At 37.9% G+C, this 16726-nt stretch overlaps 1 protein-coding gene across 4 annotated transcripts in view; it reads left to right on the top strand.

Moving 5' to 3' along the window:
• MACROD2 (mono-ADP ribosylhydrolase 2) overlaps positions 1-16726 on the top strand; it is a 1143457-nt gene that overhangs the window by 952236 nt on the left and 174495 nt on the right. For all 4 annotated transcript variants that reach the window (XM_087919277.1, XM_087919278.1, XM_026712814.2 and 1 more), the window contains exon 9: positions 9509-9590. In XM_087919277.1, coding sequence (XP_087775403.1) covers positions 9509-9590 — 82 coding nt within the window. The remainder of the gene's footprint in view (positions 1-9508; positions 9591-16726) is intronic.

Below are 16726 nucleotides of genomic sequence, written 5' to 3' on the forward strand. Positions count from 1 at the left end.
ATTTCAATTTTATTATTTATTCATTGCTCCTTCTATACAAAATGCCCCAGGAAAAAATAGAACCATGAGCGCAACTCAGTCCCCACACTCAAATTACCATAGCATATATTTTACAAGGAATTGTAGAAGATAATTTATTTTCTGTCAATAAACTCTCATTTTTCATAGAATAATAGTTACAGTACACAGCTAAAATCATAACTTCACTAAGTAATCTCAGAAGGTAAGAAAATTAACTTGAAAGTCATAGATTTCATTTTTCTTAATCTTAGTAGTCTCTAGAGCAAGGTAACAGCCAATGCTTCACGATGAGATAGAATTAAAAGTTTTATATCTTAGTCACTGTTACATCCACCTGTTCATTTTTAAATCTAATTCAACAGGGTTGCTTATTATTAATTAAATCCCTTCTTTTATAAAGTTGTCTTTTCTTTTGTGCAGTCTGCTATCCAGTTATTGATCATAATTAAGGGGTAGAATCACCATCAATAGAAAATGTTGTTGCAATGTGTCATTAAAATATATGAACTTTTAAGATGCTTTATAATTTAGCTTGTCACAAATTCTAAACTTAGCAGGATGCCTAGATTTAGAAAACATCAGTATTGACCCAAGGCCTATTAAAGTCAATCAACTGATTCCCTTTGGCTTCAGTAGGCGTTGAACCAAAACAACTGTAAATGTGGCAGGAATAAAGAGATACAGCAATTTTCTGGAGTTAGCAATTATTTATTGACATGTGCTTTTACCAGTAAGGTTCACCTAAAAATGCTTTACCATGTTTGTGTCTGATTCTGAATTCTTTTCAATGATAGGTTGCTTCAAAAGATAGGCAGATGCCCTGTTATTTGTTAGAAGGAAAAAGTATGTCATGTATAATGACTTGTTCAGAAGCCTCTTGCTGTAGACAAGAGATAATGAAGTCGAGTTATGATTGTTGGATCTCAATTTGTTTACTTTCTGTTACTGATTAATGGATGCAATATTCAATACTTATTCTGCCTGTTATCTTTGAATAGCAATAAGAAAAGAATTGTCGTGTGCATTGGAATATGGAAACCATAAGCTTTATGGATCAATACAAGAGCTATACACTGTGCATAATGCAACAAAGCAAAACCAGAAGAAACCAAGTGTTAGATCTGGGCAGCAACTAGGAACTAGGGATCACAGTGTCAGGATTCTGGCAGTTACCCCAATTAAATCATGAGTCTTGAGCCAAACTTCCAAAACTTCAAAGGATTTATTGGGAGTTAACATGTCCAGCACTGCCTGGGTGTAGCAGACTCTGAGACACATAATTCATTGTCACCCTTGACCCTGGTTTTCCCCCACCCCCAGGTGTATCATAATTCATATTCTCCAATGAAACACATCCATAGTCAAGAGTCATCAATCATGTTCTCCAGTTAGATTTTTGCATGGCAGAAACTTCAGTCACCTAGTTACTATCTCTGAAAAACATGTATGGAATGCACTTTTGATTTCCAAGCTGACCCACTGCTCTTTCAAACCCTTTCCCCCCTCCCTTTCTGTTGGCAATTCTAAAAGGGCCATAGAAATATTTTATGAGTTGACACACAAATCATAACCCAAACTATGGGTAGTCCTCGACTTACAACTGTAATGGAACCTGCCCATTACTATCGACGTTGAAGTCTACGTTAAATGAACCATATCATTAATGGCCACTCCATTCTTGCTCTCCCTAATGCATTCATTAAATGAATGCACCAGTCATTGAGAATGGATTGACTCAGTTGGGGGAGACAATGGAAAGTCTAGTGCAAGCACCAGCCCACGTGCATTAGGCCTTCCCCCCACCCTCTGAGATATCCCATGCTCTGTTTCCTGCCCCTTGTGTTCCCCACAGCTCTATAGGCCTCTTCTCTACTTCACCCCATCACAACTGCACGCTTATCTTTGAAAAATATCCAGAGCTTAGGAAATTGGAGTAAGGAAAGGAAGGTTGCTCCATCGCTGGGCCACATGGCACAATCGTGGGGAAGACGACGTGCTGGTTTTACTTTCCTCACTATGCTTTGCTCCCCTGCTATCTACACTGGGGGAGCAAAGCATAGGAGGAAAGCAAAACTGGCAAGATTTCTTCCTCATGATTGTGCCCTGGGGTCCAGCAATGAAGTGTCCTTCCTTACCCTGATATCTTGAACTCTGGAATCATTGAAAGGTAAGTGAGTGAATAAAGATTGAGGTGGGAGGAGTGGGTGGAGCCCAGTGGGTTTGCAAAGCAAGACCAGTGCATGTGGGGACCAAGCAGGGCAGGGATGGGGGGAGAAATACAGTACCATAGGCGGATGTGCTAGAGTGTCTCTATGATGTACAAGGGTGAATGACGGTGGCTCTGCAGGCATTGTAACTTTGAAACAAGTTCATATATAGCTTGGGGGTGGGGGTGGGGGCGTGTTGTAACTTTGAACAGTCATTAAATAGCCCATCATACTTCAGTGACTACCTGTAATAGACCACTACAGAAAAGGTACAAAATCAAGAGGGAGGACCACAAGACAAATAAGGATCAAGACTGGAGGAAAAAGGGGGGAAACTATTTATATCAGTGTATTCCTTGAGTATCTCCTTTCTGCTCAGAACAATCTTGAAGTGACTATCTAGGATAGAGGGTATATCTTTAGAATTACATGGTCTTTTATTCAGGGGGTCTGCCACATGGGTACATTTGCAATGCATGTCTTAAATGTTAAGTATGGCCGGTGGGTCCCATGAATAGACGAGGCTTGAGTAGTGAACAACAGCTCTTTATTTAACAGATAGATTCTGAGACAAGGAACCCTAGCGCGCGGCAGCTCTTCTTATAGAGCTGGCTGCGGCTAGGCAGCCAATGACAATTCTTTGAGTTTGCCGCAGCCAATCATGGCAAACCCTGTATGATCCAATCAGGAACGTTCAAGCCATCCAATCTTGATCCAGCTTTTCTGGACCAATAGGAACGCAGGGTTTCAAGCCTGCTAATATGGAACATTAAATACATATAGTTTTTGCTATATCTTTGGAAGACTGTGATTCAGTGGTGGGATTCAATTTTTTTTACTACCAGTTCTGTGGGTGTGGTTTAGTGGGCGTGGCAGGGGAAGGATACTGTAAAATCTCCAGTCAGAGGTGGGATTTGCCAGTTCTCTGAACTACTCAAAATTTCCGCTACCGGTTCTCCAGAACTGGTCAGAACCTACTGAATACCACCTCTGCTGTGATTTTTTTAGTTCATATAACATGGTAGAGTTAGGAGTGACTTTGCTGGGAAATCTCCTTTTGGATCCTTTTTAAAGTTTCTAGATTCTTCTTTTGGATCTTAGTGATTTACCTACATAGCCTTTGCAGACAATATCACTTGTAATCTGTTCTACAACTTGACATTTCTGACAGGAGTTTCACCTGTTCTGTAGCATCCCATATTAATATTATTGAAAGCTACAATAGTACCCTGTTGAATTATTCCCTGTATTTTTGGTGTTATTCTCAACTCTTGCCAAACATTTATTGCTGTGCATGAAGTTCAGAAGTTCCAGAGTTGTGGAAAATGTATTTGGTATGTATGTATGTATGTATGTATTATCACATTTGTATTGTATTCGTATTATTACATTAAATCCCAAGCAAAACAAGGATACATTTCAGTTTGTGCTGTTTTAAATATCTCAGTTGGGATTGTTCTCTCTCCTAAATTATATCCACCTGTTACATCAAGTCTCCCGAAATCTGATGATTTCCAAGAAAAAATGCCCAAGTACAAAAACTTAGAATAGCTCCCTACCCCCAACCTTCCATTCAATCATGTCTGATTCTGAGACTGCCTTGACAACTCCTTGCAGTTTGCCGGTTTTTCAGAAGTGTTTGCTATTGCTTCCTTTTGGGGGCTGAGAAAAACTGGCTAGCCAGAGGTCACCCAGCTGGCTTTGTGCTCCAGGCAGAACTAGAGCTCATTGTCTCCTGATTTCTAGCCTGTTGCCTTAACCACTACACCAAACTGGCTGTTGGTGAAGAGTAATACTCTATCCTTAAATAGACTCTGAATTACCCGGGAGGGAGATGATCAATAAGATCTGTTGTCTGGAGCTGTGAAGGTGCCTCCTAAGAGAAAAGTGTACCTAGTTGAACTTTCTTTTTCTTTTGCTGCAGTGCTGTTCATTTATGACCTCTTTGATCTACCTATTCATAGCCATGAAGCTAACAAAATTTAATCAAGGCTGCGGAGAAGGGGGGAAAAGGGGACAGGAGATAGGAAACACACTTTCAATAGTGGACTCCAAAATGAGAGCTGTCAGTCAAGAATAATGCCTTCGTGGTTTAGCTTCTTTAAGCTTCCCCCAAATGAATGGTCCTCTTTTCCCTGGCTGTAGAGATAACAATGAGACCTTATAGCTGGTTGATGAGCCTAGTCGAATTAGTATCTCTATATTCTTGTACTTGTCTTCTACAGAGGAGAGAGCACAAAACATCTAATCAATGTGGCATTTCAAAAGTTCAGAAACAGAATAAACTGTATATCACAAAAGCCAGTTCCAAGAATCTTGTATGCTTACTGTTAAGGTACCGTCCAAGCGATTCTCCCTCTCTGACCACTTAGGTCATTTGTTTTAGAACGGAAGTGATAAAGAGCAAGAGTCTTTTTCATTGATTAAGGCCAACCTAGTTTATCAGGCTCGCTTGGATAAAACATTCCCTGACCGGCAAGATGCAGGAATATAGCTTAATTTCAATTTATTATCTGCCAACACATGCCATTCAATCAGATAAACACAGTATCCGAGCTGTCATCACAGCATCTTATGCATGCTTAAAAATAGATGCTTTCTTCACACATTTGGAAGGAATTAATTCATATATAGATTACATGTATGCAAAGGCCACTTTGAAAAGTTTTATGGGGCTGAAAAACTTTGTATTCTAAAAAACAAAGTTTCCCTATAACTCTGAAAATGAAAATTGTGGAAAAAACTGATACTGACTCACCAAATACCTCTACATAAGTGGCCATGGGCACATACGTGCAGTTTATAAAATGAGAATGTTCCTGTGTGGAGTCTTTTACATATTTTGTTGAAAAAACATTAGAATTCAGTGAATGACTAAAAACATCATTTGGAAAGCTAAATGTTAGTAGCAAAGAAAATGCTTCCCTAGGAGGAAAAACACAAACACAACATGTTCAACTGAGAAGACTAGATAACATCAGCGTGGGTATGTGAGAAGGAGAGACACAGCAGCTATGATATTATGCAAAGTAACAGCATGGAGGAGTTACGAGAATGGCAAGAAAAAAGAAATAAGCTTGGCATTGTTATGGAGGAAAGAATCCAAGAAACTTTGCAAAAGAGGCCGCATGTGATGGGATTAGAGATAGAAACTTCCTTCTAACCAGTGGTGGGGTTCAAAAAATTTACTGCCAATTCTGTGGGCATGGCTTGGTGGGCAGGGCAAGGGAAGAATACTGCAAAGTCTCCATTCCCACCCCACTCCTGAGGGAAGGTTACTGCAAAATCCAATTCCCTCCCCACCCACTAACCTGATTTCCAGCTCCGTTCTCCTGTGCAGGGCAACAAAAGAAGACCCAGCCAATCAGCTGGGACTCGGGAGGCAGAGAATAGATGGGAGTGGGACCAGTCAGAGGTGGTATTTGCCGGTTCTCTGAACTACTCAAAATTTCTGCTACCGGTTCTCCAGAACTGGTCAGAACCTGCTGAATACAACCTCTGATTCTAATCCATTGCTGTCTAATCAGAATCTTGCTAACTTGTTCCAATGTGACCTGGTCATCTAATGAGAATGTTCCAACAATGTGAATCAATTATCCACACCCTGGGCATCATGAGGTGAGGTCCACATAAGAGTTCTCTACAGGTTGACAGTTGACCTAAACTTGTCATTGAGCCCAGAATTATTGTTGAAAATCTTGGTGAATATTAAACAGGTAATCATGTGACCTCACCCAATTTCACCATCTTCTTGCAGTAACTAAGTAAACATTATTAAGCCAATGCAGTAGTTCTTAAGCAAACTTATTTTTCCCAACGGGCTTTTTTTTTTTTTTTTTGCCAGAAATCAAACAAGTGCCAAAAACTGGCCAAAAAAAGCCAAAAATTGCAGTCAGGTGAGTGCAGGATGCCCCAAGCAACCATGAATATGAGCCAGTTGCCAAGTGCCCACAATGTGATCCTGTGTCTCTGTATGTGTGGGCATGTGCACGTGTCCACTGGAACTTTGAAATTAGGTTGTCAGTAGCTCAAGAGAAGTTTGCTCTAACTTTGAATGGTTGCTAAGCGACTGGTCATTAAGCAAGGACTATCTATAAGAGGGGCATCACAAATCCAGTAACACACATTGTTGATGTTTCTTGGCACCTTGAGATAATGGGGTTTTGGCAGTCAGTTGAATCTCATTGAAGCAGGATTGATAAGAATAAGGATAGATCAGTTTCAGATGAAATCTATAAATGTGAAAAAGCATTCTCATCTCTCTCTATATGCACACTGTATGTCTGTATTGGAAAAAGGATGTTGCATACAGTTGTCAATCTAGAGCATACTGACAAGCCAGCTTTGGACATAGATATGACAATTTATTTTTATATAGTGAGTGAAACTTATCAGCAAATCTTTGACTCTTGTTTTCGGGTAACCATTGTTGTATAGTTTACAGGGTTTACCAAAAGTCAGTCCTCACAGACAATTTGTTCTATTAATTCTATTACATTTTTTAATTGGTAGCCATTTTCTAAAACACATCACTCACAATGCATGACTGTTGAACATTCCTAAGTGCAATAACATTATCTCTGAAGAAATAAAAAAAATTGTTAAAATTAATGTTGTGATTGACTTTTGCAATTAATATTGTGATTGACTTTTGGTACATCCTGTATGTATTTATTTGAGTATTATTTGTCAAAATAAGTGGCTTTCTTTCAAAGGGAAGGAAATTCAGAATCTCAGAATAAGTTTCAATGTTTTATTTCAAATTGCAAACAAAGAACAAGATTAAAAAATGGTAGTCCTTATTAAGAAATGGATCTTATATTTTCTATATAGAGAACTTTGCCAAAGTTGTAAAATTCATCTATATAGTCAGTCCAAATATAAAACCAAACTTTGCAGGAAAAGCAAGCAGAGAACTGAGAGGGAATAACCCAGGTTCATCCCCATTGGGAGGTGTAATCCTGCTGAATGTTATTTATACTTCTGATGGGCTTTTAAAAACTTTTCCGGACTGATGGAAAGACCCCAGTTAACTCATAATTGATTTGATAGTTAGCGTACATAACCCATTATCCAATATCAAGTTAATGACTGATCAGTCCTCTTCAACCCATCTGCGATCTATGATTGCTCTCCTTATTCTTTGCTCTCTTTCACTTAGAGTTGAGTTGCTATTCCTGGGTCCTTATGAATCTTATAGATCTCCTCTGACTCATTGACAGGATTCAGATGAACATATTTTCAGCCCTTCTTCTGTATTTGATGAACGGGTTCTGTGCCATCATATATGCAAGTAAATTATACAACCACCTCTTCCTAATTTGGGTAATTTCAGTTACACAATTAATTTCATAACTTAAAAACTGTCATAATCTGTCATGACCCTGTCGGAGTCTGAATCCGAGTAGGAAGACAAACAGTTGATAGGGAATGGGAGTGTGGCTCTGTTGGTTGTGGAGGAAACTGGGCAAGGGCAAAGTCTGGCTGGGCAGAGCAGGGAGAGGTAGAACAAGGGAGAGGGAGTTCAGTGGAAGACCCAGGCCCACCCCCCTCTTCATCCTAGGGCATGCAGTGAGGAATAGAGAAGAGAACAATGTGGGTTGCATGGCTTATGGGAGAGGAAAGGGCCCTGATTACCCTCATGAGCCACGTCTGGGAACAGAGTTTAAAAGAGGTGCATGCTGAGTATAGCATCTGCTGGGAAGAAACGTGAGTTTATCTTGTGTTGACTTTGGTTACCTGTATTTCTGGCATCCTCCCAATCATGTTGAATTATTGCCATTCCTTCACATCTGGAATTCCTTCTCCTGCCCTGCCGGACTAATTACTTCATCTTGCCTTGATTGGACTTACAGTTACAGTTTTTGATTACCACATTTTGGACTTGATTCTCTGCAGCCAAAGGCTGTTCCTGGGAGAGTTTTTCTCCAGCCAGAAGGTAACCAGGACATTGGGGGCAAAGTTGGAGCTAATAAACGGACTCCTACTGATTATCTGATTGTGTTGCCTTTGTGTCACGCCCCGGGTCATCACACAATCAATTGTTTAACTACCATTCAAAGTTATGATGGGATTCAAAAAAGCTAATTTGTTCATGACAATTCCCTCCTAACTTCATTCATTCAGGTCCTCTGAAGAAGTTCATCTTTCAGATGGGTGGACCTAGACTCAAGCCTTCTCTAGAATTGTCCCTCTCTATCAAATTGAAATAATTAACTTCCTTATATGCAGTTGGAAGGGACCTTAGAGGTCTGTTAGTCCAACCTTCTGCTTAAGTAAGCGACACTGTACAATTCCAGACAAGTGGCTGTCCAATCAATCATTCAGTCAATCAAAAGCATTCAAAAACAGTTTTTTTAATTTATTATGGTTTTGATGTAATATTTAATGTTTATTACCTCTTTTATGGTAAGTCACTATAAGATTCTGGTAACTGGTGATTTAAACATTTCATATGTAAATACACTTTTATTTTTAAGTGAATCCTTTGAGTAAAAGTTTTTGACACAGAATTGCTTGGCACAATATTCTTGTTAAGAGCTAATTATTGTATATAGTTTGTGCTTTTTTACATGCTTGGTTTTACTTGAGAATTTCCTCTATATGAACTATTATTATTCTGGCTGCCATCTGGCTGCCTTACTCTGCTCTTTTTGATTTTGTTTCACCACCCCCAGTTTAAAAGCAGGTAGGCTTAGATAATTAAAGACAGTATAGAAGCTTTTCAAAAGTCTTTCCAGAATAGTAAACAGTCCTGTAGAAACATCTTCAGTGACCTTGAATGGAGGTTCCATTTCTTTAACCCAAATCCCTGAGAGACAGCTGTTTTAGGCCCCTTCCATGCATTTTAAAAATACGATAAGCAGGTAGATTAATGTTCAAGCCAAAATGTTCAAGGTGGATTGCCTAACCAGCTATTTGTTGAAAAGGAACTCTACATGGAATTGGCCTTATGAACGCAAGTTTGTTTTCACTTATTTATTTAATCAGTGTACATGGCGCTTCCAGAAACAGATGTTTCCAGTATTGCATGCAGAGTTAGCATAAATGGAAGAACAGCTCCCTAAATTTCATACTGCTACTTGAAATGATCCCTTTGACCCAAACAATAAATCTTTGTGTGTGGTTTGGAACGTCTGGACTGCTATGGTATGAACATCTGCAAATCTAATCCATCAAAAGTTATAACCAAGTGTTTCATTTATTAACAGTGATAATGATGATGATATTTGAAGACCAAAATAAAGCGTTGTTAAGATAATCTCTTTTTTCCCCTTCAGATGGACCGTGTCATTTTTTGTGTATTTTTGGAAGTTGACTACAAAATTTACAAGAAGAAAATGAACGACTTCTTCCCAACAGGTATATATCTATTTGCTTCTTTGAAAACAAACTCTTGTGCTCCAGATATTGTCTGTACATATGCCTACGTTGTTTATGTTTTTATAGGTCCTCTAAATGATTTATCCTTTGACATTTATTCATATATAAAAAAAAACATACAAAATGAAATAAATTTTGTTGTATAGTAATTAGGCCTGTGCAAATCAGCATTGGTGATTTCAGTTTGAAATGGACATTCAGTACCGAAAGAGGGAGTTGTTGGATATGATTGTGTGATAAGAGAGTTGAGGCAAAATTATTCGAACTGTTAGAAATTTAAAATTAACTCAGAAAATATTTTATCCATGAAACATCTGACATATCTGTATCTGCTTCTTTATTTTTTGGCAGAGTACAATAAAAAATAGGAATAGTAGAGTATTTAGAGGACATTAATTACCCCCAAATTTAACAGGATACCTTCAAGCACTGCATTACATTACATTTTAAAAAAATATTCAACCTGAATCTTTTTTTAAGTCAGAGGGAAAGACAGCAAAGCAACATCAAAATTGTCCAGTGTAGAGCCCAAATTGTTCTGCATCAATGCAAAATGTTTCTCCTTCAACCTAAAAAATAAAAACTTTCAAAAACTGTAAGCAGTAAAATATTATTTTCCTCTTGCTTTTCTGGAACATCAAGCTTGGCATGATGTTCAAATGTACCTAAGGACATGCTCTTGTGGCGTGCTCCCAGTGGTGGGATTAAAAAAAAAATACTACCGGTTCTGTGGGCGTGGCTTGGTGGGCGTGGCAGGGGAAGGATACTGTACAATTTCCAGTTAGAGGTGGTATTTTCTGGTTCTCCAAACTACTGGTTCTCCAGAACTGGTCAGAACCTGCTAAATACCACCTCTGAGTGCTCCCTCTGGTGTTTGAGAATGACGGGATATCAAGAGGGTTGGCTTTGATGGTTTTGAAGGACCTTCATCCACATTGGCTTGACTGGTATACCAAGTTGGATAGGACATCATGGTAAACCAAGGTCTATTTGGGCAGAAGAATGAGTACTGTAGCATTAGTGCAAGTTTGATATCTTGAGAGTATAACAAAAGTTGCATAGCAAATTTGACCCTTTGTGGGAAAGACCCTCTTATCTTCTGCAGTATTCAGTTGGGTCTAGATTTATCGCCTGCTAGAAATATGCTGATAGTAGAAAATATAGCAGTTTAGAGTTTAATTATTAGATCCTTAATGTTCTCTGAGCTTGGTTTGTGTTACTGGGCTAGGTAACATCATCACTGAAAAATACTCTTTATTAATTACTTGATCAAGGCAGCAGAAACAAAAAGGCACGGTGATATGTAATGTCATAACAAATAAGCATGCTATGAGAAAGGGGCTGGCCCATGAAAAAGTGGGCCAAACTTTAAAGGTTTGTGAGAAATTGTCCTTGAAGGATTATCCTTGTACACATGCCTTCATAATTAAGCCATTAGCTTAAGAGTTTATGGGTGGCCTTGGAATTTTTTAAAATATTCCCCATGGGATATATGGGTTTCTGGAGTCTTAAATATGGAGTATTTATTTCTAAATAATTCACCAAGGCAAGGCCTTCTTTTTAATCAAACACAACTCTGTTACAGCTTAGAGCAGGCAAAAAAAAGGTTGTATCATTAAAAGATTATATGTTTAGCATGGCACAGCAGTTTTACAACTAATTAATGTAGTTCTGTATCAAGGCTTATAAAACAAATGCTTAACGTGCTATTTGGGCTGTGTGCAAGTGTGAGTTGTTCATTTCAGATACCTTTAGATGGCTTCAGCAGCAATTTTCTGTTTGTATTCCACTTGGGCTTTTTTTCCTGCCTCTTGTTTGATAGGTATTTATAAGCAGCTAACCTGAGATAACACCACTTTCTATCACAAATCATAACTTATTTTGGGATAAACAACTGTATCAGTGCATCTTGAAATCTTGAAACAGATTTATATAGGTAAAATATTAATCCTAATAATGGAATATCTGTCTTATATAACAAGCTTTCTGTCACTTTGCAAAAGTCTGCCCATCTAACAAATAATGTATTATTCTCACGCAGTTGATTTTAAGTATTTTAAGTATTTTTTTGGCTCTGAAGTCCACTGATTCTGTCTGGAGTCATAGAAATCTTGCTTGGTTTCTATCACACTATGACAGCAGCAAGTTCTCTCTTCCTCTACCTCCAGTTCTTTTATTTTAAGGGCTGTGACCAAACACTGTTTCTTAGAAACTTTCTATATTTGATTTACTAATACAGTCATACAAAATACCTAAACTGTACAAGGGATATTTCCTTTAGCATAGGTTTCAGTTAGTACATGTAATAAGCATTGGCCTGGTAACTACAATAATTATTGTTGAGACATCAGAGCTGCCCCAATCATTCAGAGTTTAAAAGGTTTGGTGTAAGCATGTATCTTTGGACTCATTGGTGTTTGGTGTGGAGCAGTTATTTTGAGTCCTGAAAACTGAGATATCTTCCAGTTGGGTTGGCAACACAAGCAGAGGAATATAATATTCCAGGAATGAGTGGGTAAGGGAGAATTTTATTACAATCACAGACCAGAGTTACAAATGAAATATATTAAAAATAAAAAATAGACTAGACAAGACAAGACAAGATTGGTGGTAGGTTCAATAGTGGGCAATCTAAGATGTACCTAAATTTACAGGCAGTATAAGAAAATTTGGCTATGCTCAAGAGAATTAAATTCCATTGTTCTGACAACATCTGTATGGAAGAATAATTTCCCAGGTGTTTTATCGGGTAAAGAGTTATAAGGCAGGTCCTGATAAATGAATGAAGCCCGTAGTAATGTTAGCTTGCCATCTACAAGAGCTGTGAGAGGCAGAGACGTTATTAAAGTGATAATTCACATTGGTTGGCTGGTCAGCGTCCGAATGCCCATCACATGAGTCAGTCCCCACTTACAGCATTCTCCATATAGACAAATAAAGTTGAAGCATTGCACTGCCTGTAATAATGCCAGAGGCTGTTACAAACCCTCCCCCCCACAGAATCTGTCATGGTTCAAAAAATCTACAACGTTCTTTAAAATCTCATCTGTCCTTTGATTCATCACTCTGCTTCAATGGAGCGATTCAGTTGATCATCAAATAAAAGCAATTGTTTCAAGCTCTCCACAAGTCCAGTGGTTATCAGGATTCACTTGGAATAGCAGTTCTCATATTTTGCTCTGGGTACTTTAGGCATGGTAGACTTATGACATATGATGGTTTTCTAAATTTCCTTCATGAGGAAACTCTGTGAGTCCTCTGACAAACCCATATTTGGGGAATGTGAAGGGTCATGTTAAGAAAAACAAAAGGGAGGGAGAGACAAGAGAAAACTAGAAGAGTGGAAAGAAAAGAGCAACATCAAAGAAAGCTAGGGTATGGAAAGAAGAAAAGGAGGAAGCAGTACTATAAATCAGGACAGATTGCAAGAATGATCAGCGGAAACAGGAGGATATATCACAATTTTGCTGTACCCAGTCACAGAGAAACTCAAGTTCAGTCATCCTCTGGGAAAGCAACTCATCTTGTTGTGATCTGAAGACAAGCTTGATATAATAGAATAGCTTCTGGATGAAGACAATCTAAATGTTTGTTTATTTATTACATTTATGCAAATCACCCATCTCAAATACATGACTTTGGCAGCTGGCAACATTAAAAAATAATAAGGAAACATATACAAAAATGTAAAACTCATAGCAGCTGGAAAAGTAAATGATAAAAGCCATGATAACCATTCAACCTAACCAAGAAACTGGATCTATCTCACATCCAGGGCCCCAGGTTTCAGTACAGACCCACATCTTAAACTCCTTATGAAAGTCCAACAAAGATGGGGCCAATCTAATCTCTGGAGGGATGATATTCCAGAAAGCAGGCTGCCATGACCAAAAGGGTGCCCACTTTGGCCCTGGCAGCCAGCACTCCATATCTCACTGAGATCTGGGGTATGCCCTTCTTGCTAAACTAGAGAGAATGGGTAGAATCAATGAGTGAGAGAAAGTCCCATAAAGTCCATAAAGTTAACCATTAAATTAAACTTTGGTTTGCACCCTTTGTCACATCAAAAGGTACAAGGAAAACTAGATAGGAAACAACCTTCCTGTTTCCTAACTAGCCTGCTTTGCAAGACCGGCATTAATCTGCACCTCTAAGAGTAGATTTCCATCTGGGGGCTATGCCAACTCTTATTGGACCATTTCTTGGCAGCATCTTGTTGCCCAGGCTCCCGTATCATTCCTACATACCGTTGGTAGTCAGGTACCTAATCATATGATCAAATGATGCCATTCCCCTTTTACAAATGTACAAGAAATAACATTTGCAAAAACTTCCTTTAAAGGGCAGTTTCTATTTTAATTTTCATAAAAGTTGTTCTAGTTGTTTCTTTGATGCAGATGGGAAATTATCTCAGAAGAACAACAGGCTAACTGAAATAACCCTTTTCATTTTGTTGAAAGACAGTAGTAGATATATTTCCTCTTTCTGTTTTTCATCAACAAACTCAAGGTAATATTCCTTTCGTATGCTCTCCCCTGCGTCACTGGAAAGGAACCAATTCAGATATTTTCAGTGAACAGCTTAACTGTTCCAGAGGGACACAATCACAGAAGGAGGGGTTGGGGTTGGAATCTGGCCTGCTGTTTTTCAACTGTGCTTTTTGTAGACTCTGGCTAAACTGATGACTAACATACATTTATTGCATAAAGTATTTCTATATTACTGGTAGCTCACCAAGCTTTTTCAGCTGCTCAGAATCTCTCAAAAATCTTTTAAATCCCTCTTTGACACATGGGAAGGCTGTTGACTTCAGAGAGTTTCCGTATAATTCACCTTGAGCCAGGAAGCTAAATAATTATGTTTTCCAGGCTTACCTTTTCCATATATTTTCCCTGATCTCACTCATTAAATCTAGAACTTTGTTTTATATTGATTTCAAACCCTGCTGTACGTCCTAAAAAAACTCCAGACTGAAATGTAACCATAAAATAGCTCTCCTTAAGGCACTTTAGAAAAATGGTTGCACCATTGGCTTCTGGGGTAAATAGGGCATCCTGAAGATGGCTCTCAGAAAGCAGAACTGACAACCGCAGCAGTAGACCAAGAAATCAATAAGTAGACCAATTCCTTGGAATCTCTCGATCAAGTTTGTTGGAAAAGAGTAAATTGATTTGGTTTCTCCATCCATTTAACCCAAGATTTTAAGGCCAATGGATGCCCTAAAAGCACAGCCCAACAATGGTGCCCCTCCCATTGCTTAACTGATAAGATGTTAAGACTTAATAAATACCAAAGGTACAATAAGAGACTAAAAAGGTTTTTTTCCAGACCACCTTCTAGATTGAAATATCGATTTTTTTATTTTTTAAAAAAATTATTTAGCACTAAATAGCAATAAGCAATGTAAAGATATTATTTATTTATAATAGGGTAATGTACATTTTCAACATTTTAAATGTATTTTTTAATATATTGTTATAAGGAGAAAAAATGCAAAAAGCAACATTTATTCAAAAGGGTGGCAGGTACTTATTTTGTTTAATGGTTAGGGCTGTGCCACAATGGCTGTAAAATCAGAATGTAACTGTTAATAATAGTCGCTCAGGGGTAATTGATTGATAATAAAAATATGATCTCATGTATATGACTTGAATCTGTAATGTAGCTAGTGGGAGATTCTTTTACCATTTAGTTAGCCCATTTTTTAAGGTATGTGCCCCAAATGGAAAATCATGTGTGTTTTTTAAAAATCCTCAGTAAATATATCATTTCAGAAAGTTGAAACATCTTGGTTGTCCCAAAATAAAATCTGGAAAGATCTCACAGGGTGAAGTAGGGCAAAGCTGGTTTATTTCCTTCCAAGATCCTACCTTTCTCAATGTAATCTATTTGCTGGCGTATTTGCCAGTCTTCCCAACATTTCTTTTCTCTGCCTCCCTTAGTTGCCTCCCCAGCCAACATTTTTCTGAAATGTTTATCTAGTGCTAATTTAGCTTTGACTGTTAGTTGATCAGGTTCTTGTGTATAGGTAGCAATAAACTCTTCTGTGTTTGAATTCAGGGAATGCTCCTGGTTATTTGCACCTGACACATCCTCTCAGACAGTTTAAAGGGATCTTTTTGAAATTCTCTGTAGTATTTTGACTTGTGTGATGACACTAGGACACCTTATTGTTTATTCCTAACTCCAAGTCATTGATATAGTTATTAAAATGTGTTTGTCCTAATGCAGCTTCTTAAGAAAACCTAACTGTGCATCTCTCCCTATTATAAGAAGTATCCAATTATTTCTATGCTTTGTTTTTTAACCAAGAGTCAGGTGATCGGATATGTCCATTGATCTCTTGACAAATTCGCTCAAACTACCTTTTATGAGGGACTTTAATCAAAACCCTTTTAAATATGCAAATGCAATCTGTGGCTGTATTGTTTACATATGATTGTTAACATTTTTAAAGAATCCTAAACTGCTAATGAGATAGATCTAGCCTTTGAAAAAAAATCATCTTGATTCTTCTTCAGTAAGCTCTCTTCTTATATAATCTATTTACCTTCCCTTGTTTTTATCTATTCTTTTTTTTATAAAAGCTAATACATTTGCTCAATAATAGATTTTTTTAAATGAGTAAACAGGAATGAATCCATTTGAAAATAAACCAGAGGTTTAAAGAGGAAGATGAAAAATGCCTCTTCTGATTAGAACTTAGTATTGGTTTTTATCTAAATGCCTACATGGAAAATTAATATGCCCTACAAGTACTGTGTAATCCAAATCACATAGGGCATAAGGGTTATTTTTATTTTCAAGTTTCTGAAATAATATTTAGAACTATAGTGGGAGAGGCCAGCCGTGGATGGTTGTTTCAGAAATGCTTAAATGTCTTATTAAAAGGAACAAAGCTTTGCTTGACATCTCTTCAAAAGAAGCAACTGATGAATAAATTCAGTCCATTGTCAAACCCTTTTGTGCATGTCAACTGCAAAATGTACTCATTTGGATCTAGCTATACATGGCTCCACCAGACTTCATCTTCTTTTGGATTCTGCATAGCAGTGCACTGCATTTTGATTCCCTCTGATTTTTCATTGCACAATATTTTATGACACAGTAGTTAC

Source organism: Pseudonaja textilis, chromosome 1 (assembly GCF_049901715.1).
Source record: "Pseudonaja textilis isolate UNSWEBS1 chromosome 1, rPseTex1.2, whole genome shotgun sequence".
NCBI lineage: Eukaryota > Metazoa > Chordata > Lepidosauria > Squamata > Elapidae > Pseudonaja > Pseudonaja textilis.